The 27827-nt window shown below is 35.5% G+C and overlaps 1 protein-coding gene across 1 annotated transcript; it reads right to left on the minus strand.

Annotated features, from left to right (window-relative positions):
- Positions 1-317: 317 nt before the first annotated feature.
- Positions 318-27325, minus strand: LOC132546934 (galanin receptor type 1-like). Its single transcript, XM_060210661.1, has 2 exons — positions 26986-27325; positions 318-1099 (listed from the first exon to the last, which is right to left on the minus strand). The coding sequence occupies exons 1-2, from the start codon at positions 27323-27325 to the stop codon at positions 318-320; spliced, it is 1122 nt and encodes a 373-aa protein (XP_060066644.1).
- Between the last annotated feature and the right edge of the window lie 502 nt (positions 27326-27827).

The raw sequence follows: 27827 nt of genomic DNA on the forward strand, positions 1-27827 counted from the left end.
TTAAGTGTTGACTGATGATTTTGGCAAACAATGAAACAAGTACTACTGCACATGTGTAATATTGTCGTACACAAAAAAAAACGAGAGACAAAATGCATTTTTGTTATTTTTACAATACCCCTCTCATGAAACATTTTTCCCCAGAAAGGTTCCAAACTCTTCATAAAAGAGGTAGAATGTGTTACTCAATATTATCAGTTTTCCACTTGGAACTGCTTTGTAACAATATTTCATTATCCTAGTGAGATGATAAAACGTATCACAACTTTAAGAAACATCCGTCAGCATTGTACTATCATTAGTACCACTGGGTCTCGTCATACATTAGTACCAAACGAAACTTTTTTCCTTTCCATTTTGAAAACTCTTGGGTTATGTTTAGAAGTTGATATTTCTGTAGGAAATTTTGATTGCTCATTGTTTGAAGACCGCCTTCCACAAGCTCCAATATTGCGGAATGCCATCCTGAATCTAGAGGACACAAGTCCATATATGATAGGATTCCCAGCACTGTTTACGTTTAACATTATTCTAGCTAAACAGATAAAATTGGTGTAAGTCTCGAATCCCAGTTGTCGTTTGTCGTCGTTCGAGGAGTAGTAGACAATCCACATTGTAACCGTCCTGATTGGCACCAGTGACACGAAGAATAAAGTAACAACTCCTATAATCATCAAAATGGCCTGTTTCCGCTGACGACTTGGCGGATTTTCATCCGGTGATTGTGTCAGAAAGATTTTTCTAATGATAGCACAGTACATAAATAGTAAGATCACAAGTGGTAAAAGAAAGAATACAACCGTCATGGCTGTGACGTAGAAAAAGTGCCAAAACTCGTTTACATGAGTACGACACACCATCACTTCCGTGCCGTCGTAAAACGACGCCGTCTCATGGTACGTCATAAAGAAAAACGGAAGCGAGAGTAAGTAGGCGCACGCCCAGATGAGAAGTACACAGTTTCCGGCATTCTTTGCTAGCTGACAGATGTTGTTTTTGAGGGAACGACATATTGCTTGGTAGCGTTCACAACTTATCACCCATAACGTTAGAACGGAGGCATTCAAAGACGCGTTCTCAAACAGTGGTACCAGTTTACCTGTAACATAAAAATAGTCACAAAAATAAAAACAGAAGACAGACAACAACGTTAACAAAGGATTAGTTGTTGGTATTGGAAAAGAACATTATTATTATTATTATTATTTTTTATTTGCAGACTGATGATGATATTTTCAAAATCACCATCTTCTGATGTTACTGAAACAATAAACGATAACCTATACCAACCAATAATTGGATGACGACATTACAATGATACATAGGTAATATTTAACGTAGCAAACGAAGTATAAATACAACATGTATATTGTAATATAAATGTTTGGAAACAACAAACAGCTATTCATCCCTTAACTGAAGTGATGTAACGATTATAAAATCTTGTTGAAATGAGAGGAATGCTAGATAAAAGAAATTAATTATTGAGAATTCTTTATGGCTTGTTCACAACACTATGCTTTGATAAGAATTACCCCCTCCCAACGATCAAAAGTAAATAGTAAAAATTCCCAGTTGCGTTTTTATGGGAAGTCTTACTATCGACACTGTGATAAACTACTATACCACTGTCACCAAGCTGTAAGATGAAATCTACCACATGTCCCCCTTCTACTCAGTGATATGATATAAGCCAGCTATGTTCCATTATTTATGTATTGTTAACGTCACTGTTGACCGTGGTAATCTAGAGCTTGTACCAAGTATCTGAATGTTCCAAACAGATGTTCTATGCTTATTATTTCAATTCTTACGACGTTTGTGTATCAGTGTTACTTATTGTTTTCGATCTTCCTTAGGAACTAGGCACTTAAGAAATATTGCTATTGGACAATACAATATGCAGAAGAAATGTAATTACCATAGATTTTCCTGTAAAGGAAATATCACAGCCCTCTTACCTCGTTTCCCCGATGCAATAACGTGCAACGTGAACCTATTACTGTAAATATGGGCAATTTCAAGGGGGTTATTTCGCGACTTTGATGATTAAACCATACACGCTGAAGTCATCTTCTAGAACGATGCACTTTCAAAAGCTATTTATGAAATTAGAAACATACGCACGGCGGAAACGTTTAGCACAAAGTGTTGGTCGCCTTGGGAAATGTTTTACTTCTTCGTGTGATACGAATTAAGATGTGTTCGATACTCGTTATCGGGTTTTGTTCTGTATCGTTATAAGGTGCTCTCTCGTTACCTGGCTTTACTATATCCGATTTGAAATGTCTTACCTTTCTAACCTTGTTCTCAATTAGTACGGAGTACCTAGTCTTATTCTTCATTTTCTTTTTCAGTAGCCTTCGTCGAATATTTTCCGTTGTTTCCGTATTTTGTTTTCGTTTCCTCGATTTGACTATACACGAATTATTGTCTTTTCATATCAGTTTTAATAGGAAACAAGGAGGAATATCTCAAATCCATTATGTTTTAGTAATAGGCACAATGTAGACCATACAATTATACAGATGTAAGGGGAAAAACTATAAGTAGAACAGCGTATTTGCGCTTCTGATGTTAATATGATTTTAAATAAACATTGTTTTTTGAAATTCCCATTTAAGTGGAACTGTTGTTTTAAAGTTGATAAATTGATTTCACAGGATACTATTAGCTGTTGTGCATCGTGTTATTGACATTCGATTTTACGCGATTTTCGTGGAGTCATATGGTTGTGAAAAAAACCCAGCTGGCTTCTTTATTTTGCTGACTGAAAGCAGTGTGCGGGGTTTCTTCAGGACATATTGAATGACTCCATGGTGTATTGAACTACTTTCCGTAGTCTTTGCGGAAATGTCGCATAGACGCAACGACAGGATATCCCCAATGTCTTATATTATTTTTCAGTCCTGTAAGAAGTTGGCGTGTTCTATATTAATTAGACTTCAGAATGTCATCTCCATCATGAGAAAATGGATACAGGGAGAAATGGCCTGCGTGGCTTTCGTAATTATGTTTTTCTGGTCTATGTAAAATGATCGGTACTATCATCGTGACGACGTAGGGTCATTTACCAAATCTAGGTCAATGTGATCGCGTGATAACTAATCAACGTTAAAACCAGTCCGTTTGAGTACACATGAATGAAAAAACGAACCTACACGGATTCTGGGTAAGTAAACGTAGCGCATAGATTTATTCACGGTCATGTGAACAACGATATCAGTGAATGACAGCTTTCAACACCCATTTAGAAATAGAAGGGTAATATTAATCAGATTTCAGAATAAATCACACTACTTTTACACTCCAACGGAACATAATGTATAAATAAGAAACTGAATTACGACAACCACATGCAGCTTTTAATGTTTTCAGGTGAACATTATCATTTTACAATACGCAACATAGAAGCTAGAATGATCAATAAAAACCTGCAAATCAAGTATTTCTAATTTCTAATTGTCAACGGCGGAGAAAAATTAATTATCTCTTTATCTAAAAATGAAACATATCTACATGTGAACACAATTTTAATCCGAACTCAAATCAAAAGACGCATAAACAAAACATCAAGAAAAGAATGATTAACACGTAGTTCCCTGAAAAAATTACAAGAAAAATACAATCAAGTGTTACGGAAGAGTATGTGTCTTCTGCTTCATCGACGACACCCGCCATGTAAATGTTTGTCAATTCATATAAGTAATGTCACATTCTCAAACGAGAACAAGGAATATAACAACGGAATCGTGGCCATCAATTGAAACTGTATATCTCTCGTGTTAAGGAGCAAAAGTTCACTTAATTTGTAATTAATTCGCAAATGCATTTATTTCCCCATTGTTCCATTAACAAATATATTCAAACATTCTTTGATTGACAGTACCTGTAATCCAATGTTTTTACAAGATGTTCCCTGGTAAGGAAGAGATGGACCAGAACACACTTTAAACTCAGGATATAATTTATCAACGTTTAATTTTTAATACACCCGTACTTGACATTCTTTTTAAAATTATCCTATAAAGGAATATTGTGAAATTTATTGAAGTAATAGGGTTAGCAAGTGTACTAAATGTGAAATAGAATGCCTTGGTCGTCGGTCTAGCTGTTAGATAAATATGTCCCTATGAAAACACTAGAGCCAACAAAAGACCATCTTTACTATCATGATCACAATCCAAATCAATTTTCCTCAAGAAATATTGTCAACAAGGATTTCTAATAAATCTCACAATTTTCAAGTACACTTCGTCCTATTCGACGCAAGATTTGTTCTTGCATAGTTCGCGAGCATTCTCTTTACAGGAGCCAGATAGCGATACAAAAGGACAAACTTAACAAGAGAACAGTGGATTCCCTTAGTTTGGTAGTTTTTAATGGAATATGTAATATACATCGGAGATGATCTCCTGATCCAGCAAATGTGTTAAATCGGATTGTACACAAGACACAAGAGATAACAACACCAATCAATAAAAATTAAAAAGAAAATTGATTGCGTCAAGCAATAACTAGTATTAAACTGCGCCATTCTGCTGTTTCGTCCTTCCAGGACCTGTATTAATGCCCTCGCGTGTCATAATCTGGAAGGCACCTGAGGTTGTATTAGTTGAAAGAAATGTCAAAATCTTGATAGGAAAGTACAGGTGCACCACAATTTCATAAATCTCTTAATCGTGAAGTACCGGATGATTTCAAAAGAATGACATATTAATGTTATATCTATTGAATCGTGCATTTATTCCAATTCATTAAAGCTCGCATGCAGGTTATGGCATACCTCTAGAATTCGAGACAAAGTGCGTGGTCAATAAAATTTGTTTAGTATGATTTGGATCAATATGACTTTTACTGCAATCTACAAGCATGCCAAATGACTAACATAAATTCTGGGGAGGGATTGTTTGAAGCATCTACCCAAATTAGCTAATCTGTATAGACAGGATCAGTATACATTTAGTGAATACAATATTTTGACACATAAAAAGTGTTATTTTTCATGTTTGACAGGTTCAATTTTAAGTAAGACAGATACACGAACATTGCACATATCAATACGCTTTTCCTTATTTCATGGTCTTTTATGTATTCTTTTTACAGCTTCCATAGCAATTAGATGTGTTCCTCATAGTTAGGTAGATGGATGGATGGACGGACGGTAGGACGGTGAGACGGATAGATGGATGGATGGATGGATGGCGCCTGTATGAGAAATCTCACAAGAACAGTCTTTAACACATGAAACAAGGATTTAATCAGAGATAGACGAAAGCAGCAGAGGCACAATAAACAAAGCAAAACAGGAGTCAATATCGTGATCTAGAAGCCGCAATATCAACTACATACAAAACCAATGTTGGTGTAGAATAATTTTGTTATTATTTTACATATAATTCTAAAGGTAATCGATTATTCATATTAGATGCAAATTTACCAGTGGAACGCACAACAAGAAAAAGGATAAATGGGTATGTTCGGTTCTGACAGCCGTACACTTGGTGATTTGGAATCGAGTAAGTGTCTCCCGGCTACAGAACGACATTCTGTGTATGTATGTTTTATCGCTCACATTTGTTTAAGAATACCATCAATTTACAACATAAAATTCGCCTGCTTTATCTTTGGCTGGGAAATCGGTTGATTCATTCATGTAATAGAATTTTTACTAAAATGTTCGTTTTTCATACATATGATTCACATCATTTGAAAACTTTTTATTAAACCAATGGCAAAAACATAAGTTTTTTAAAATAATATTTATCTACTATAACAAGTGTGATGTCAACAAATTCCCATAAGTCATTAGGGCAAGAATTGGTAGGTTATTATTTCATTTACGATAAGATTTAGGTTGGTCGTTAAAAATAGGCAGCATATAACACAGTCTACCATTACAGTGTCAATGCAGTATTACACACGGATGATGGAATGACAGCATTTTTTGTTGAAAGTGTCGTTATACGGACGTATCATAAAACAATAAGACTACACAACTAATCATCACATCCTGATTCTCATGTGAAGCAAGACTGAAATTTTTGTTTATAGCACGAGATAAACGAGATAAACGAGATAATACGTGATTTCTAAAAAGTTCCGACGCGACCTAAGATAATTAGAGTGAATAAGGGCCGTAGCTACCATACCTATTGTAAAATAACCTCAGGCCAATGGCTTCCTTTGTCAGATTCCTTCAGTCATAAGAAAAACATTGCTGCAAAAGACTGTTGGACCATAACCCGCAGCTCTAACGTCTGATCACGAGGTGTTATTGTTATTATAATTATTATTATTATTATTATTATTATATTCCTAAGGGCCCGTCAACACATAAAAGGTCATTAGGGCCATCAAACGGTAAAACACAGCGATCCAAAAGGAAATAACATTAAATAAACCAAAAGGTAAAAGACAAATGTTAAAAATCTTAAATTGGTGTGTTAACACAATAGATTAAAATGGTACGTCATAGTCTATTACATAGACCAACATCTTTCAGGTAATGTAGAATTTTACAAAGAACAGGAGGTGTTACCTTACCAAAATGTTATATGTAGTCTACAATGTGATAGATGTTAAAGTCATCAATCACTTCTGCGAATATCTTACATTTGTTCAACTTTTTCTTCACTTTTTACTGAATAGTGAGGTGTGGTGTGGTATGGTATGGTGTGGTGTATAGTTTAAAATTGTGTAGTATCATGTAGTGTAGTGTACTGTAGTGTAGTTTATTGTAGCGTAGCATAGTGTAGTAAAGTGTTAAGTGCAGAGTACTATAGGGTAATTTAGTGTAATGTAGTGTACTGTGATTTGGTGTTGTGTGGTATAGCGTAGTGTAGTGTAGTGCAGTGCAGTGTTAAGTTCAGTGTACTATAGGGTAATTTAGTGTAACGTAGTGAACTGTGATTTGGTGTTGTGTGGTATAGCGTAGTGTAGCGTAGTGTAGCGTAGTGTAGTGTAGTGCAGTGTAGTGTTAAGTGCAGAGTACTATAGGATAATTTAGTGTAGCGTAGTGAACTGTGATTTGGTGTTGTGTGGTATAGTGTAGTGTAGTGTAGTGTAGCGTAGCGTAGTGAAGTGTAGTGTAGTATAGTGTAGTGTAGTGTAGTGTAGTGTAGCGTAGTGTAGTGTAGTGTAGTGTAGTGTAGATGTAAGTGTAGTGTAGTGTTGTATTGTGTAGTGTAGTGTAGTATAGTGTCGTGTAGTGTAGTGTAGTGTAGTGTAGTGTAGTGTAGTGTAGTGTAGTGTAGCGTAGTGTATTGTAGCGTAGCATAGTGTAGTACAGTGTTAAGTGCAGAGTACTATAGGGTAATTTAGTGCAACGTAGTGTACTGTGATTTGGTGTTGTGTGGTATAGCGTAGTGTAGTAGTGTAGTGTAGTGTAGTGTTAAGTGCAGAGTACTATAGGGTAATTTAGTGTAGCGTAGTGAACTGTGATTTGGTGTTGTGTGGTATAGTGTAGTGTAGTGTAGTGTAGTGTAGTGTAGTGTAGCGTAGTGTAGTGTAGTGTAGTGTAGCGTAGTGTAGTTTAGTGTAGTGTAGTGTAGCGTAGTGTAGCGTAGCGTAGCGTAGTGTAGTGTAGGTGTAAGTTTAGTGTAGTGTAGTTTAGTGTAGCGTAGTGAACTGTGATTTGGTGTTGTGTGGTATAGCGTAGTGTAGTGTGGTGTAGTGTGGTATAGTGCAGTGTAGTGTGATGTAGTGTGGTATAGTGTGGTATAGTGTAGTGTAGCGTAGTGTAGTGTGGTGTAGTGTGGTATAGCGTAGTGTAGTGTGGTGTAGTGTGGTATAGTGTAGTGTAGCGTAGTGTAGTGTGGTATAGTGTAGTGTAGCGTAGTGTAGTGTGGTGTAGTGTGGTATAGTGTAGTGTAGCGTAGTGTAGTGTGGTGTAGTGTGGTATAGTGTAGTGTAGCGTAGTGTAGTGTGGTGTAGTGTGGTATAGTGTAGTGTAGCGTAGTGTAGTGTGGTGTAGTGTGGTATAGTGTAGTGTAGCGTAGTGTAGTGTAGTGTAGTGTAGTGTGATATAGCGTAGTGCAGTGTGGTGTAGTGTGGTGTAGTGTGGTATAGTGTAGTGTAGCGTAGTGTAGTGTGGTGTAGTGTGGTATAGTGTAGTGTAGCGTAGTGTAGTGTAGTGTAGTGTGATATAGCGTAGTGCAGTGTGGTGTAGTGTGGTATAGTGTAGTGTAGCGTAGTGTAGTGTGGTGTAGTGTGGTATAGTGTAGTGTAACGTAGTGTAGTGTGGTGTAGTGTAGTAGAGTGTTAAGTGTAGAGTACTGTAGGGTAATTTAGTGTAGTGTAGTGTACTGTGATTTGGTGTTATTTGGTGCTGCGTGGAATAAGAGCGTGCTCAGTAAATCAGTTAATTCGCCTCTTCTGTCGTGATTACACAGGAGAGGTCGTCAGACGTGAACAGTTTAAAAAGTCATGTATATGTTACGTAGTTAATTCCTGTGATGCTCTTGAATGCGCCTCCTTTGTGTTTACTACCTAAGCAGAAAGACTCTTTGTCATGTTCAGGATATCAGCCAGTGATTACGGAAGCTTCCTAATATGAATGACATTACAACCACTAGAAAAAAGATAGAAGAGAGTCATGCTCTTTATACCCTTCGTGTAAAAATTAATTATGTAATGCTGAGCCGAATTATCTATCCTAGCACGCTGAGTTGTTTCAATGACACACAAGAGAATAACACCTACCTATACAAGACAACAAAATTACAAACACGATCATAATCAAAACTATGTCAAAATAGGAACCGAAAAAGATTTACAAGGAGACTCCTAAAATGTACATGTACAAGGAGAATTACACCAAGTGTTCTGGAGGAGTAATCTTGTTTTTCTTCATCAACGATAAGGGCCATGTAAATGTTAATCCAAGTATGTAATGTCACTTTCTCGAATGAAAACAAGTGATACAATTATCGTAAAAGCAGGCAAAATAACGAGCATCAAACACGTTTAGTTTCATATCGCTCAAAGAAATATACTTTGCAATCGATCACTATGACGAGTGTTAAATTTACGAATATTTTCATCAACTCGCATCTCTCGATATCCTGTGCTCGTCTGTCAGGTAACGACATCTGACAAGAAAATCGGGATGTTGGGAATAGGCCCTTGAAATTCGAATCAATAGTGACATGGAAACACGTTAGGTTGGAAGTGCAGGGATGTTGCTAATCAGAAATGGATTATTAAGATACGACATACCTACTATCGAAATGAAATGCATCATGAATTGTAGTGTTGAAATCCAACCAAACACTCCCTACTACCGGCATATTTCCTGTGTAAGGTTAGCTTGTATCTGTTATTCTAAAATGACAATTTGTCGCCTTTGACGTTGCAGCTGTACAAGAAAAAACTGGCGTTAAGGATATTGCAATAACTCCATTCCGGTTTCAAGATGCACTAAGTATGTAAACTTAGGATAATAATGAGCTGATTTAAGCTCCACAATTACAATATCAACCTGAGAAGATGAAATAATTACATATATAGTTGTATATATATATAGTATGAACAGTGAGTTGAAACATCTTCCTTACAACAATTTGAAAAAGACTGCAAAAGTACAATAATTGTGCTTGAACACAACCTGTAGAACATTGGAGGATTAAAGTACTGACGAAAAATTTGGTGTACTCCTCACAATCTCAAAAACTACTTTCGTTGACGATAATACGCTTCACACTGGCTGTTTGTCTGATGATGGGAGCCGTGTAGTCATCGAGAAGTCACATCAAAATCTGCTCAACTGGTTGTGTTAGGAGTCGCATCAAAATCTGCTCAACTGGTTGTGTTAGGAGATTTGTATTCTAACAAGAGGATATTTAATGGTTTCCAGTAAAGCAATAAACTACATATCACAGAATAGCGATTTACTTTGCGAAGCAAATGTGCTGCACACATTAAATTATCTACTATAACAAGATATTTGTTTCTATTTCACAGAGGAAAAATGTAGTAAGTTTTAAATTTGCCTTTCTTAAATATCATGAGAAATATGAATGCTATCTTTCTGTTAACATGACTAGTGTCGTCGATGAAGCAGGCGGTGCTTACCCTTCCGGATCATGTGATCATGTTCTTCTTTTTCTTATTTTATCGTAGTTTTCTTCCTTGTTTCAACGCTTTCGATATTATGCATATCGGTGTGTTCTTATTGATTTTTGGTAAATTTTGTTTAGTCATATTGTATAAAACATACATGATCGTTCTTTGTTCATTTAAGGTTAGATAGCAATATTGCTGTAGTTTCATGTAAAATTTCACAAATTGAATGAATACGCATACATTCATCACAATAGTCATATATGAAATTGTTGTATATTTGTTATCTTGCAATACTTTTATACATGTATCAGTTCATAATTTGTACTATTTCCTACTTTTTTTTAGACTATTAGCAATTTATAATGTTCACTCTAGTTTTAGTTAGTGTGGATGGTGTGTATGAACCATTAAATTAGTGACAGTGTGGATGATGTATATGGACCATTAAATTAGTGACAGTGTGGATGATGTGTATGAACCATTAAATTAGTGACAGTGTGGATGATGTGTATGAAGCATTAAATTAGTGACAGTGTGGATGATGTGTATGGACCATTAAATTAGTGACAGTGTGGATGATGTGTATGAAGCATTAAATTAGTGACAGTGTGGATGATGTGTATGGACCATTAAATTAGTGACAGTGTGGATGATGTGTATGGACCATTAAATTAGTGACAGTGTGGATGATGTGTATGGACCATTAAATTAGTGACAGTGTGGATGATGTGTATGAAGCATTAAATTAGTGACAGTGTGGATGATGTGTATGGACCATTAAATTAGTGACAGTGTGGATGATGTGTATGGACCATTAAATTAGTGACAGTGTGGATGATGTGTATGGACCATTAAATTAGTGACAGTGTGGATGATGTGTATGGACCATTAAATTAGTGATAGTGTGGATGATGTGTATGGACCATTAAATTAGTGACAGTGTGGATGATGTGTATGAAGCATTAAATTAGTGACAGTGTGGATGATGTGTATGGACCATTAAATTAGTGACAGTGTGGATGATGTGTATGGACCATTAAATTAGTGACAGTGTGGATGATGTGTATGGAGCATTAAATTAGTGACAGTGTGGATGGTGTGTGTTAAGTGAGAACCCTCCTATATAAGGACATGTTTTGAATTGTTCCTATCACATGTAATTGTCAATTTGCTGAATAAAATATAATTTGGTTCATGGCCAGATTTTGTTCCTACATATGTTATTTCAGAAACTTTGAAAGCGAAGTTTGATCTGTTCCTACTTTATATTAATAAGACATAGATAAACGTTAGATATTTCTAATAACGAACTATCCACCATGTAAGTATGAAAAACAATTTACTGAATTTTTCTCTATCAGCTAACACCTGACAATATTGATCCACCTCTTGCCATTTCCGCTTCTCACACTGTGTTCAGCATCATGTGTAGGATGGAGGAGATAAAATCACTTCCTCAGCGATAAATATTGGACGGGGCCTGGTGATATCTCAAATTATAAAGTTCATTTCACATCATTACTCAATTACTTTACCATGTTATGCAATGAAACATTATTTATCTGTCTTGACAATCAAGAAATTGTTAACGCGAAACGGATGAAAACATCATGTCTAATTTTGATCGAATTTTCCTTCATTTCCTACTTTAGTTAAAAAATAAGAAGAAAAATACTAAAACTTTTACATCACCACATTCATTGATTCGAATTTTATTGAATGTAATCTTGCTTTATAACTCTTTACTAAATTCCTTTTATACAACTATGTATAATCATGACGAACATTGAAGAAGAGCGATATTCTGTAATTTCTTCCTATTTACCAGTATGTTTTATCATATGTCCATATTCTCGTGTGGGAATGGCGGTTAAACATAAATAACAAGTAACATTCTCGTACAGAAAAAAACTGTATAAACAACGGATACACATAATAATAAGTAACATTCTCGTACTGTAAAAACTGTATAAACAACGGATACACATAATAATAAGTAACATTCTCGTACTGTAAAAACTGTATAAACAACGAATACACATAATAATAAGTAACATTCTCGTACTGTAAAACTTAAGAAAATAATTATAGAAAGGACGGGTACAGGAGTATAAAGACAAAATAGTGTTTTTGTTCAGGGTATATACAAGATATAGATAAAACCTGGAAAGTGATCCGAGAGGAATAATCTATACAATGTCATGGAGCAGTATTCTGTGTAATTAGTAGTATGCTGTGTAATTAGTAGTATGCTGTGTAATTAGTAGTATACTGTGTAATTAGTAGTATTCTGTGTAATTAGTAGTATGCTGTGTAATTAGTAGTATTCTGTGTAATTAGTAGTATGCTGTGTAATTAGTAGTATGCTGTGTAATTAGTAGTATGCTGTGTAATTATTAGTATGCTGTGTAATTAGTCGTATGCTGTTTAATTAGAAGTATTCTGTGTAATTAGTAGTATGCTGTATAATTAGCAGTATACTGTGTAATTAGAAGTATTCTGTGTAATTAGTAGTATGCCGTGTAATTAGCAATATGCCGTGTAATTAATAGTATGCCGTGTAATTAGCAGTATGCTGTGTCATTAGTAGTATGCTGTATAATTAGCAGTATGCTGTGTAATTAGTAGTATTCTGTGTAATTAGTAGTATGCCGTGTAATTAGCAGTATGCTGTGTAATTAGTAGTATACTGTGTAATAAGTAGTATTCTGTGTAATTAGTAGTATGCTGTATGATTAGCAGTATGCTGTGTAATTATTAGTATGCTGTGTAATTAGTAGTATGCTGTATGATTAGCAGTATGCTGTGTAATTAGTAGTATGCTGTGTAATTAGTCGTATGCTGTGTAATTAGTAGTATTCTGTGTAATTATTAGTATGCTGTGTAATTAGTAGTATGCTGTGTAATTAGTAGTATTCTGTGTAATTAGTAGTATTCTGTGTAATTAGTAGTATGCTGTGTAATTATTAGTATGCTGTGTAATTAGTAGTATGCTGTGTAATTATTAGTATGCTGTGTAATTAGTAGTATTCTGTGTAATTATTAGTATGCTGTGTAATTAGTAGTATGCTGTGTAATTAGCAGTATGCTGTGTAATTAGTAGTATTCTGTGTAATTATTAGTATGCTGTGTAATTAGTAGTATGCTGTATAATTAGCAGTATGCTGTGTAATTAGTAGTATTCTGTGTAATTAGTAGTATTCTGTGTAATTTATAGTATGCTGTGTAATTATTAGTATGCTGTATAATTAGCAGTATGCTGTGTAATTAGCAGTATTCTGTGTAATTAGTAGTATTCTGTGTAATTTATAGTATGCTGTGTAATTTGTCTAACATAACAGTTTTAAAAGTATATAAGAAACTCTTAGGATAAGAAACAATAAATCAATTCAAAAGTCTAATTCATATTCGGGAGTTGTTCAAAGTATATACTGAGCAAAGTAATAAACCAAACAGTTTTTTTCGTAATGAAGTCACGATCACAATGGATACAGAAATGCAAAGTAGATGTCAATCGACTCGACCTTTTTATATAATCAAAGGGTTGCCTGATGTAGCAAATACAGACATTCGAATACGACAGACAGAAAGAAAGAAGTGTCTCTGTGCTGTACATTTAGTGACTTATTTTAGACACAACCATTACCACGGGTTAAAAACAATGGCGGCATACTCGTGACGTAATATACATTGATACCGGAAATTTAATTACGACACTAATCACATCATTTCGTTTACTTACAGATGTAAAACGACAAATCTCTCTATGACGTAGTCACTCGGAAACAATGGGGTCACTAGTCTAGACATTATTAGGAGGACGATATAAGTTTCAATTGGCTTTGTCTTAAACTCATTTGCCAGTATAAGTCTGTATTGCTAGAACGTTGCAAATTTGATCCTTAACAAAATAATGGCTATGAGTGGAATGGCCAGTGTTCGGAATTGGGTTTGAAAAGTAATAAATCATTGTTATTAGATTAAATGTTAAACGTTTGTTGTCTGGGTTTAAAACAACTGAAATTCATTCACAGCGATGTATACAGTTACAGTCAAACTTCGATGTTTGGAAGTTCAAGGGACTACCAAAAAGCTATAAAACAGAGCACATATATTGATTGTACCATTACGTTGGAAAGATAAATTAAGTACAGAATTCAAGATTTGTAAACAGAAATAATTAATTTAAACAGGTTATTCCACAATGTCTGCGATAAAATTGATGAACACCATACATTTCCTATCTAATTAGACATTAGAAATCATTTGAAATATTAGTAAAGTCACTTTATTTCATTTTTTTTCTTTTTTTTGATAAATTGTAGAAAGACACAAATGTGAATAGCACCTTTTAACACAAGAGTTAGATACAATAGAGCAAATTGATTAAATTGGAACAAACAGCTGTTTCCTCCCTCATTGACTTGTCAATGATGATAAAAACATAAATTTTAAAGCCTAGAAGGCGACTGAGGAAAATCTGGAGTGATGGAACGAAAGGTCCAAATCTAGACAGGGAGGTGCCCAAGCCCTATAGATCAATAAACTTTATCATTTTCATAGATAAGTTAATTTTAAAACAACGTCGAGTGATCTAAACGTCGACTCCTATTTATTACATGTTTAGTATTAATAAACTAGTTATAAGCATCGCTATATTGAGGATTTAACTTTTTTATACACACCTATAACAGGTATATATATCATAACAAAAGTGGCAAAACAGGTTTCTGCCCCATAAACATTCTGGCCAGATATATACGCCTGTACCATGTATCATTTATGATGATAAAAATCTACAGCGTCATGTTTTAATGGTCAAATACATTCGGTGTCCCGCATAGTAATAAGGAAGTATTTAGTATACGGCATTTTCTCATTATCCTCGACTCCATTAGTCTGTGGACTGTCTGGACAGATGCCGTATACATTTATACTTGATTGCTACCCTAAGGTACTCAGGGTGACGCGCTTCCTATCTGTAATTATGACGTATCAACGCCGTGTTCTATTTCTAGTAAAGAACTGTTCACCATTAAATACAAATATCCAACAAAATTCCAACGAGATTTTCTTTCCATTAGAGGGATGTCAAATTGAAGCTGATATCGCGTTGCATTTTATCTGACCATCTCATATATTGACGTATTTACAGTGATGTCGACTATTGATAGTTGCCCCCTAATGACAATGACACAATGAATGTTGACATTTCCGATTTAACAGAATATTCTGTCATACTCGTCATCAAGACTTCTATTTAACACAGTGAAGAAGGTTATTAAACTCTCCCATTTAGGAAAGGATTGATAGCATGATAATGACATGTCATATGTGTTGATATTTTCACTCGATTAAGTAAAAAATGAAGGCAAGAAAAATAAATAAATTGGCCACGCGAAGGACACGTTTTGTTGACATGTGTGTATACCTTAATTCTGCAGGACAAACATGCTTGCTACCAAAACGCTAGAAAGGGTGTTGTCAACCAGGAATGTAAGATTGTATGCCCCTTTATAACAAACATGCCCCAAAATTCCTGAACCATATGATTACAATATATACAGCTATGGTGTGTAGTAGTAAACAGAATGGTAAAATTCATCACCCACTTACCTCGATGAATTCCAACAACCAAGACAACATTTATAACTTTTAACTAAGCTGTATGATGGACGTGATGATTTCAATTGTTATCGTAAATTTTTCATTCCTTGGTGGCAACATTCCTGCACCCTAAACCTAAAGCGCTTACATGCCGCAGTTGATTCGGTATTGAATAGTTTGTCGTCAATATTGGTTTTCTTGCAACTAACAGACAAACTCCCAACACAGGGCTTCGAGAGATGTAGCTTAATAACAATGATGGGAAAGTTATACGGTCGTCATAATTATCTCATATGGAAATGTTCTTTTTTATGTTGGACATAATGCTCAGTATTTAGTATTTCTGTTTGCTCTGTTGTTATATACCTTGTTCTCACCATGACATTAATTAGTGGGATTAACAAATATTTACATTGCGGGAGCATCAAACGCGCTTAGCTTCATAGAAATAGAAATATTATAATAAATTGAACATTCCTCAATGAAATCGCTATGACGACAGTGCTGTTATTATTCTTTAGTTTAGGTAGTTCTGTCCTTTTTCTCACTTGAGAGAACCTGACATTACTTACTTAAATTGACCTATATTTGCATATTGGCTGTCGTTCATGAAGCAGAATATGTTAACTCCTCAGCATCACCTGGTCCTATTCTCCCGGTACTTTTCCAGGAATCAAAATCATTCTTTTGTTTATGTTTTGCCATAGTTTTATTGAATTTGACTTTGGATTATATTTCTGTTGACATGTTGAAATTTTCTTTTTATTAATGACATTAACAGTTATCTAAAGTTCCCTTTCCTTTGATTTATGATATAAAATATCAATGAAGAATAGGCCAAACGTTTCTAAAATTTCACTTAGTACATGTTACCGATATCGGCAAATAAATAAACTAACAAATGATTTTATTTTTCAAATAAAATCTTGGAAGTGACCAAAAACAATTTTGTGTTGTAAGTGTGATAAGTTTCTGTATAGGAAATAGTGGCATTCAGATTAGATAAATCACTATTATCAACAAAACAGTAAGCATCATAAATAAGGGACACGTATCAGAGTACAATTACCTCTAATGCAAATAATCGGAAATGAAATGTATTACAAAAAGGAACGGTCTAATGGGCGCTATCTGATTTCTGTTTTTTCTGTCAGCTGTCTAGACGTCGCGTATAACAGATATATATATAAACTTTATTTATTTTACAACAATTGCGAAACAAGTTATGTCAACTTATACTAATCACTCTTGTTGGCCCTAACAGATGTGCTTAAACTGCGTTCTAGGTTGTCTATCTACGGTTTTAATTGGGGAACATATGACTTCCGGTACCGACCGGAGTGGATAACGTAGATAAGTGATGCCATCGAGACTCATACGTCACGGAGAATCACAAAATTCTTTTATTCCTAGCTGAAGACTTCGATCTCTTTGTCGATAAACTGATTCTGTGAATGCGATAGGACTTAAGACTCTGTCACGTCTAAGGGTCTTGTGTCCACTCATTGCTGTATCAAGCATAACCATGTCTGAAATCGGCATTTGTTCCCAGGCACGCCACCTAACGGCGAACATTGCAAAGAAAAAAGACAAACAAAAACGCTTATCAGAGTGTTAGACATTAACTCTGCGTGCGGCTCTATCTGGACAACGGGAGCTAACCTGAAGGCTTATTGTTCACAAATAGTCTTAATCTAAGTCGTAAATTTATATCTTGTTCATATTATCGTCGAACATTTTTTTTATTAACATTTTCGTCCCTGATTGATTTCCTAAGATATACCTTATGCTAAGGGTTCGTAAGGGGGACTGAAAAAAAGTGTCTATAACAGGAAGAAGAAATCTGTGGCCAACAGAAAGAAGTATTGATTGAATGTTTTGTAGATGTAACAACAAAAAACAACGGAGGACGTCTTAGTTTAGTTACAACTCCCTGGGGAAAGTTATACAAGGAGAAAAAAAAAAAGAAGAATTCTGCGACCACCACGTGATCAGCTTTCTATATTGAGATGGTTTATAGTTGTTTTGTAAGAAACTTAATAGTTCACTTTCTTACGAACTCTTTGTTGGATTTTAAAATGTCAGATTAACAAAGAAACGAAAAAGGGTAAATTTCACGTTAACGAGTTTTGAAATATACCTAAAACACAGCCTTATTCTCTTTGCTCTTTTCATGTGTCTCTGTGTAAATCTTTTCACGTTTTGCTCATAATTTGTACATCTTAATTCAATTTAGAGTTATGATAACGGTTTTATGGACGTCTTCTTATGTCCTTGCGATATTTGTGATGTATTTTTTAACATTGTTAAGTACTTCCTTCAGACTGCTGTGTATCGATTGACTAGCTGACTGGTTCTTTAACGGTTTCCGTTTCCGTGCCTCTCCCTATTTTTATTATTGTTCTAACGGCGAAACCACTTAGAATAAAATTGAAAACCAGTTATTTTTACATTTCACTATTGAAAGCTGCCTTTAAAATAATGAAAACTAGAATATTGCCATCTAAAATAAAACAAATTAGACGTGATATTCTACAGGATGACTTTAATTTTTCCATGATGATCAAAATTATCAAGGACATATATAGTTAATAATATGTCAACATCTACCTCGAGCCTATCTAATTCCCCAAAAATTTCACGATAACGAAAACCAGAAATCGATCATGCTTCTCTGTGTATTTCTACTGATGTCATTGTTATGCGTTCGCAATGAAATCTCATTTCCGTCAACAACAAGAAAGTTATGGCTGCATTTGTCAGTTTTAAACACAAAACTATAATTTATCAAATGTTTAAGGCGTTGTCAATCTTTTAAAAAAACATGGATTTCTTTTTAATATAATGACCCCACGTTTGTAATACTATAATAAATTTCCCTTGTCGATGAACAAAGACATGGAATTCCTTTCCTTCAGATTATTTACCTTTTTAAGTGAAATTATGTCATGTAAACGTCGTTCGTGTCAAGACGTAGAAACTATAATGATTTCACATATTTGTTGCTACCATAATTTCCTCAACACGACTGGCCGAGGTGCAGTAGTTTCATCCTCTTTTTTTGGTAGCAAGTAACGAAATGAATGTTTTACATGAAATCAACAAAAAAGAAAATATATCAAATTGTTAACTGATGAACAATATATCATAACGTACAGATTATTAATACTCACAGCATCAAATGAATCACTTCGGCGTCAATAAACGCATCCCAAAGATTTACCAAGTCAACAGAAAACCTTGACAACGTCCGAAATCGTAGCAGATATGGAACATGAACACAGGGAATGAAAAAAACACAATGGTGATAGAGTTTTATTATAAAATAGTGTAGTAAGTTAAAAAAAACTGCTTAAAACAAGACAGCGAGACAAAAGAAATACGAAACAATTTATAGAAATAACACTGAGCCATTCGACAGGAGTATTACTCCTTCACGGTGACCATTAACTGAACTCACAAGTTAAGGATGAATACAGATTTCCTCTAATTTCTAAACATCCCCCAGGTTAGGACAGCAGCTGGTGTCACATACTGAAGGGATCACTTTACAACGGGATGTGTTTGTTGTCAGGAAATCAATGTTGACAAATAAAGAAACACTAGAGGTCAAGTTAAGGGGAATCCAGAACTTATATGATTAGTGTCTGCATGATGAATTGGAGACAACTGTAATTAAAACACATGTATATACATATAAGCCTTATTACAGTTTACTTTAAAATGTAATAGAGAAGTGAATTACATCACCAAGATATCATGTAGGCTAAAAAAATGATGAACTCATCCTCTGCTATGTCAGCTATAAAGAAATGCATTCAATGTATCGAGGGGCAGGTGGATAAAATGAATTGATAAAATTGGGTGTATACTACAGATGCTGGAATGTTGATGAGAATGGTGGATTAGTAATGTAGATTCATTATCATCCATCACAACACTAGTTATCTACCAGTGTAAAGACTCTGAATCAATAGATCAGGAGACAATGGTGAAGGAAAACATGCAATAACGCATGTTGATAATCGATTGTCTATGGTGGCTGAATCATTACACTTAGACTTCAATGCATATTATTACGTCTGATTATCGATATGTCTGGTCAACAATAGATTGTCAACAATATCACGTTATCATTACACATACCGTGGCACTATATAACACTTGTACCTCGTTACTAGCCAGATTACGTAAACTTCATTAGCAAATTGACAAGAAAAATGTCACTTATATCGATTCAGGGGTTGCAATGTAAAAGCTAATTATCATGAAAGCCTCGTTTTGTTAATGAACTTTTATTACAAATCTAGTGGTTCACGCAAGCTTTACATGGTTGCGGGGGCGATAGAATCCTAATGATATCCCGACAAAGATTTACATTCCATTGAACACTCCTCCGGAACACCTGAACTTCTACTTTTACATTTTTCTGCAACTCCTTGTAAATCTATCTTTTGTCCATATTTTGACCTAGTTTAATGGAATTTGAGGTTGGATTTTGATTATGTTGACATGTTTGTATTTTCTATTTGTTTTCTTCCTATAGGATCATTTTCCAAGAAATTCAAATATACTGTAACAATTACAAATTGGTGATATTTTACAAACCCATTGCCTGTTGAAAGCACAAAAACGCCTGTCCGATGGATGTCTCGATTGATAATATCACTAGTGGGTTAGGAGAACTCACTACAGTCTACTCAAAACACGGAAAATCCTGAAAGGAGGTACTCGGATAAATACAATAAACACTTCATGATGTTAAATCTTATAATATATTTGTATGTATTCATGATTTGATATTTTTTAACCATGGAATATATATGAAAATAAAAATGCCGATTCCTGAACACAAGTTAACACTAAGGCATTGTATAATCAGGACGATTTCTACATTGGGATCATGATATATCCTTTTGATGGGATCAGCCCCACTTCCAACACCTACGCTGTTACATGTCTGAGTGATGGGAGTATTGCTGACGAACACAAATCAAAGCAGTTTAATTTCAAGTTACGTAATCAAGTTTTATGGGTGCTTGCGTGATCTAAATGAGATGGAATGGGAGCAGAAGGTTTCCATTGCCAGTCATTACTAGTCATTACAGCCAGAACTATATATTGTCCTTAAAACGATATGAAGTGTAGTGTTAGCAGTCCATTTGTGTTAATTACAACTGCATGCCAGCCACTCCAGATTACCAGAATTTTATCTCTTTGAACTTCTTTTTGGTGTTTCTTCTCTTTTTTAATTGTGAATTGCCAGTTGTTCGTTTGAAGGAATATACACTAAATACACATATATCCATTTCCTTTCTTCATTATATCAACTTTATGATCGATCGATTGATTGATTGATTGATTGATTTACATACACATGTGCCTGTTTTCGATGTGGAGTTAAAATGATGTTACCCGCCAAAATAGGAAAGCATGAACATGACAGATTCCTTTGCTTCAGTCGCTTACCTCTTATTTTTTCCTGCTACGAAACCAACAATGACACTTTTCCACCAAGTTGCATGGGCTGGATGATTTGCATCAATGGATATTTTTATAATGAATACTCAATAACAATAAATCAACCATCCTGCTTCCTCAACTCGGTTGATGATCATGATGATTTCAATTTTCCTATTGTGAATTTTCAATTTCTGGATAACAACAACCCTGTTTCCCGTGCTGCTGATTCGATATTCAATGGCCTGTTCCCATTATCCCATTTTCCGTGCAAGATGCCGTCATCTGAAGGACAAACTCGTAACACAGGGTTTTCAAAGATGCAGGTAGTCATAGTAATCTCATTGAGAAATATTCTATCTCTTTGAGCGATATGAAGCTGCGCAGCTTTGATGTTCGTTAGGTTGACAGTTGGTTCCGTTGTTGTATACCTTGTTCTCATTTGAGAACATGACAATTTTTACTTTGATTGACCAAGGTTAAATGGCGGGTGTCGTCGATGAAGCAGAATACGCTTACTCATCTGGAACACTTGGCTTTATTCTCCTCGAATTTTTGCAGTAGTCTCCGTATAAATCTTTCTATTGTTCATATTTCGTTCTAGTTTTATTGAATTTGAGTTTTGATTATAACGTTGCTCGAATATGATGAATACCTGATTAATTGTAATGCCTCTTCCCGTGGCTAAGATTACGCCTAATCTGAAGAGTCAATAAAGTCATAACATTAGTGTTACTCTATACAGGACCAAAATAAATTTCCTTCACTTTTCGTGAACGAGAATTACATCGTCTCTTACATGGCAGCAGCCGAAAGGTCCCGCTCTGGCGTGAAACCTTTCCCGTTTCCCAGTACTTTCTAAGTACAAAGTCATTGCTTTTTAAAGCAAAACGAAAAGATAGTCCTCTCTGCAACTTCAATAACACTAAAAAAGATACCACCGTACATCTGTTTTATAAATGTGATGAATTCAAAAATCCGAATCAAGTTATTCTGCATATAAATACCTGTTGTCATGTTGGCATTTTCTTGATGTTTTCTATACACAAGTTACTTAATAGTTCATTAATCTATCTGTGTATCACAGGATATGTAACGTATATTGAACGTATTAAACAGATCCGCCACACCAGAAGCTTCTAATTTCAAAATTTCATCATATTTCAGCTTTCTCGAGAAAAATGCTGCGCATTTTGTTATTTTCAACATGAATACTCCTCGATAGGTTTGTTTTTATTAGTTGCGCCGAATTTTAAGTGAAACAGCACTGTGTATGCAAATAATTGTACACCAACACAGACGCCTTCATGAAATATCTATCAGAAATGCACTGAAAGGATTACGGTGGGCGTTTCTTTGCCTTAAAAGGAGACATTCAAACGTTTCTATGTCCAACAGACATGCGGAGTAAATGTCTTGTCGTGAAACACTCCCCGTGTGTGTATGGTCCCCTTAATCATGGCTGTGTGTATGGTCCCCTTAATCATGGCTGTGTGTATGGTCCCCTTAATCATGGTTGTGTGTATGGTCCCTTTAATCATGGTTGTGTGTATGGTCCACTTAATCATGGCTGTGTGTAGGTCCCCTTAATCATGGTTGTGTGTATGGTCCCCTTAATCATGGCTGTGTGTATGGTCCCCTTAATCATGGCTGTGTGCACGATCCCCTTAATCATGGTTGTGTGTATGGTCCCCTTAATCATGGCTGTGTGTATGGTCCCCTTAATCATGGTTGTGTGCACGATCCCCGTAATCATGGCTGTGTGTATGGTCCCCTTAATCATGGTTGTGTGCACGATCCCCTTAATCATGGTTGTGTGCACGATCCCCTTAATCATGGTTGATGCCGCAATGGTGGTAGTGACGATGGATGTAAAAATAATTCGACAATAAACTGATATTGGATAGGTCGTGATCTACGTTATTTTGATAATTGTTGGAATGTGAACATAGGACGGATGTAGGATAAATAGTCTGATGTAATCTCATCTTCTCACATGCCCATCCATTAATTTTAGAGATTGCGAGTAAGCGTATGGACGTAGCATGCGGAAATGAACAAAGCAAATTCCGGTCTGCGCCTATGAAATAGACATTATATTACACTAATGTAAGTTCCGATGGGAGAGCATGAACATGTAATGTGGTACGGCAATGTAATTTTTTGGGTATTTAAGTTAAGATATGCGCGTATTGATATGTTAGGTGATGTGGGAATGTAAATGTTTGGTGTGTGCGTATGGACGTGCGATGTGACGAGGAACGTAAGTTTAGGTGTGAGAGTATGGACATGAGATGAGATGCGGGAATGTAAGAATGGATGTGAGAGTATAAACGATGTGGGAATGTGTGGGCCAATTTAAGAAGAGTTGTTTAGGTTTAACAATGGTAATTGAACGATTGAATTCTATATACAATTGTAAATAGAATACTGAAAATCAAACTCATTCACAAAATGTTGCCAGTACCTCCATTTGGTAATTTCTGGTCAGTCGCAACCATTAACCTTAATAACAATCAATGCTATTGATTGATCAAAAACAGGGAAGAAAATAATCCACTCGTCAGACACAGTAGATCTAATGAAGGCCACTACTAGTCTAGTCTTGTCGCCGATATAAAAATGAGCTTAAAATTGAAAATCGGTAATTGTTTACTCATTTTTGCCTCGGGAACAAGGAACACTGAGGTCAAAAGAGAGAGAGGATTGTCAGCATCACAAATCATGTAAGATCAGTGCCATCTACAACAACATTTATTTGGAGAAGGAAGACCATCGTGCGTTTTTAAAAGAAAATCTCCCAATCAAGATTCGTTGACAAACAAAACTTCCTACCACATAAGGTTGGGGCTAATCAACTCCCACGGCACCAACATATTGTATGTCACATGTGGTATAACACCTTTACGTGTTTTGATTGAATGATAGGGTGAACTTTGGCCAACAAGGGGGCTTGGGTATCTACGGAAATTGGAACGCCCAATAACTTTTTAAAGATTGTTCTCTGGGTTTCTTGTTTCTTTGCTTTGATGATACCAAACTAATTAATGTCTAGTGTTATATTTGGAATGAGTTATGATACATTGTATATCCATGTATTTCTAATACTGTCAGATTTGCTTATTAGCGGCATTGCAGCAAAAGTCATATCATTGCGCCCCAAATCATGACGTAAATAAAACACACGTGTGTATAGTACAGGACCATTCGACTTCGGAATAGCTATCACAATGCGGTAGAAACAGATCACAAAAATCCATGGTTGTTATATATGGTATTTTTGTCACATTCGTTCAAAAAGTTAAGTTATCAATCTTTTGAGAAAAAAGTACCCGGATGAAAGAAATACCATTTATCACAACCATTTGTTTATGTAACCTCTATAACTTCTTCTTTTCGTGAAAATACAGGTATCTGTGTTTCTTTGTGGTGTTCGAGACAGAAATACATAAATACATATGTATACGTCATTCCGCTACATTCTACTTCTTTTCAAAATTGCTTAATGCAAATAGACGAATAATTTGCTTTGTCCCTTTACGAAACTGGTTTTCACAAAAATTCGTTCTTATATTTGTTTATCTCTGCCTCTTGACTTTGTATATGTTAGTAATGTAAAAGGAAAATTGAGAAAAGGACCAAACGATCAGGACAGCCTGGTGATAGAATCTGACGTGTTCTTTACAGTTGCCAAGAGTGCGCTAATGTCATGTTTCACACCCTCATCACAGTTTCTCCAGGGTCACATTACAGATCTTAATTTCACCTTGATAAGTATTTAACGTGAGACGGTATAGCTGTTCTATATTGATGTCAACAGCGAATCTTAAGCATAGGACTGGACGTGTGCCGAATTACAATCTCTATTGATAGACGTGCCAAAAATACAACCCAGGCTGTTAAACCAACAACACAAACAAAATCATACAACATCAAACAGTATTACATAACATCAAACAATAACAGCGATAAAATGAAAATTTATCATTTTACATCCATAAGTACCATTACACGATCACAAAATAATTAGGAGGTTAGATATGCTTGATATATCTGTATAAATACCGAATCCATAAAGTGTTAATGTCGAGGTCATATTCACAGTGCTCGAGATCATGTTGTCAAAACCTGTTGATGTCGAGGTCATGTTGCTGAATCTTGTTAAAGTTGAGGTCATGATGACGATACTTGCTAATGTCGAGGTCATGCTGTCGAGTCTTGTTAATGTTGAGGTCATGCTGTCGAGTCGTGTTAATGTCGAGGTCATGCTGTCGAGTCTTGTTAATGTTGAGGTCATGCTGTCGAGTCTTGTAATGTCGAAATCATGTTGATGAGTCTTGTTAATGTTGAGGTCATGCTGTCGAGTCGTGTTAATGTCGAGGTCATGCTGTCGAGTCTTGTTAATGTTGAGGTCATGCTGTCGAGTCTTGTAATATCGAAATCATGTTGATGAGTCTTGTTAATGTCGAGGTCATGATGACGAGTAAACAATAGACACCGAAATGTCAAAGTCACGAGCTGATAAACGTATATCCTACTTAAAGATAGCGTGTAATAGATAGATGTATTAAAACGTTTGACCGTGTCACTACATCAAACATACAGTGTGGACTACAATTATGTTAAGTTGTAACACGTGTCACAACATCAAACATACAGTGTGGACTACAACTATGTTAAGTTGTAACACGTGTCACAACATCAAACATATAGTGTGGACTACAACTATGTTAAGTTGTAACACGTGTCACAACATCAAACATACAGTGTGGACTACAACTATGTTAAGTTGTAACACGTGTCACAACATCAAACATACAGTGTGGACTACAACTATGTTAAGTTGTAACACGTGTACAACTATGTTAAGTTGCAACATCAAACATATAGTGTGGACTACAACTATGTTAAGTTGTAACACGTGTCACAACATCAAACATACAGTGTGGACTACAACTATGTTAAGTTGTAACACGTGTCACAACATCAAACATACAGTGTGGACTACAACTATGTTAAGTTGTAACACGTGTCACAACATCAAACATACAGTGTGGACTACAACTATGTTAAGTTGTAACACGTGTCACAACATCAAACATACAGTGTGGACTACAACATTGTTAAGTTGTAACACGTGTCACAACATCAAACATACAGTGTGGACTACCACATTGTTAAGTTGTAACACGTGTCACAACATCAAACATACAGTGTGGACTACAACTATGTTAAGTTGTAACACGTGTCACTACATCAAACATACATTGTGGGCTACAACATTTGAAAGCCGTGTCACTATGACCAGAGAGCGACTGACAGGCACAGCTGAGACGTATCTATTCAATGTATAACGACGAGATCGTTGAACGCTATTGAGTTTACAATGGAAGTCTAAATATAAACGTTTGAACTATTGAATATTAGGGATTTATTAAATGTAAGGATTCGTGCAGCAATGAAATCTAACTGTTCTACGTTCATATCTATGTAAAGTGTACGGATTAATCACAAGTTCCCTTTCTGCTCAGATGTAAACGCGAAACGAAATTGTTTGCTTTCTTCTCATGGAAATATCCCGTTTATAAATAGGATTGAATTGGAAAATATGTAACGAATGTAAGGGACATTACGTCGAAGCAACTATTTCAGTTAATTACAATAAAACTTAACATGAAACGTGTATCCTAGTACTTATGGTTAACAACTTTATACTACAATGACAAGTAAATTCCGAAAATAAGTTTCGAATTACGAAATACTAAAATTCTCAATGCGTGTGTATATTGATGCGCTCATAATATATATATATATATAAATATTATGATGAGAAACAGAATGTCCGATACTTACACATGACGGGTCCTAGATACCAACGATCTTTTCCGTAAAACTCCACCATACCTGCCGGCTGGCATATAAGTAACACCTGGAGATCCGCAATACATAGGTTACACAATAGACAGTTCATGTGCGTGCGCATTTTCTTGTTGCGTATGATAACGGTGAGCACCAAGATGTTGCCGACAACCCCAACAATAAATATACACAGGTTAGCTATGGTAACATACCAGAAAATATAGCCGGGTAGTTCGGCCTCTGTCGAGTAGTTTGTGTAGTTCGCTTCATAAACTGTCCCGTAAGTTAAATCCGAAAAAGTGACATTAGAGAAACTTTCCCCATCCATTTCCATGATGACGATTTTAGATTCCTAAATTTAGCAATTTATCTCTTCAGAAATCGTGAATACAGAGTCGTCAGAAATTAAATACATCAATATCTAGCTAGTGAGGTGTTCAAGAGATGTCCACAGGCCAGTTTAGATCAGATCACGTGTCTGTCCGAGATGATGTTAAATATCCAAGAAACACTCGTCTTTCATAGAAACTGTGTTTGAAGCTTTGAAATACCCGGTGAGTTGTTCAATTCAGGTTAAGTGCCAAAAACGCGATCTTCAACTGCAGCGAGTTATGCAATAGCTTGTGTTTTATATAAAAAAAAACTGATAAAGTAACGATTTGAAGACAACTCCTGAGAATTAAAGGCATACCATAAGTGTGCGTTTCTAGAGATATTAACCTGAGTACGCTACTCCTCCTAGTGGTCAGACGCCACGCGCACAACATACATTTGTCCTGTCTGTCGCTGTATCGGTATCAGTGAATGGGAACTTGTAATAGGATGAAAAGGCGATT

Source organism: Ylistrum balloti, unplaced genomic scaffold (genome assembly GCF_031769215.1).
Source record: "Ylistrum balloti isolate Yb309-2 unplaced genomic scaffold, AGI_CSIRO_Ybal_v1 Utg369922, whole genome shotgun sequence".
Classification (NCBI taxonomy): Eukaryota; Metazoa; Mollusca; class Bivalvia; order Pectinida; family Pectinidae; genus Ylistrum; species Ylistrum balloti.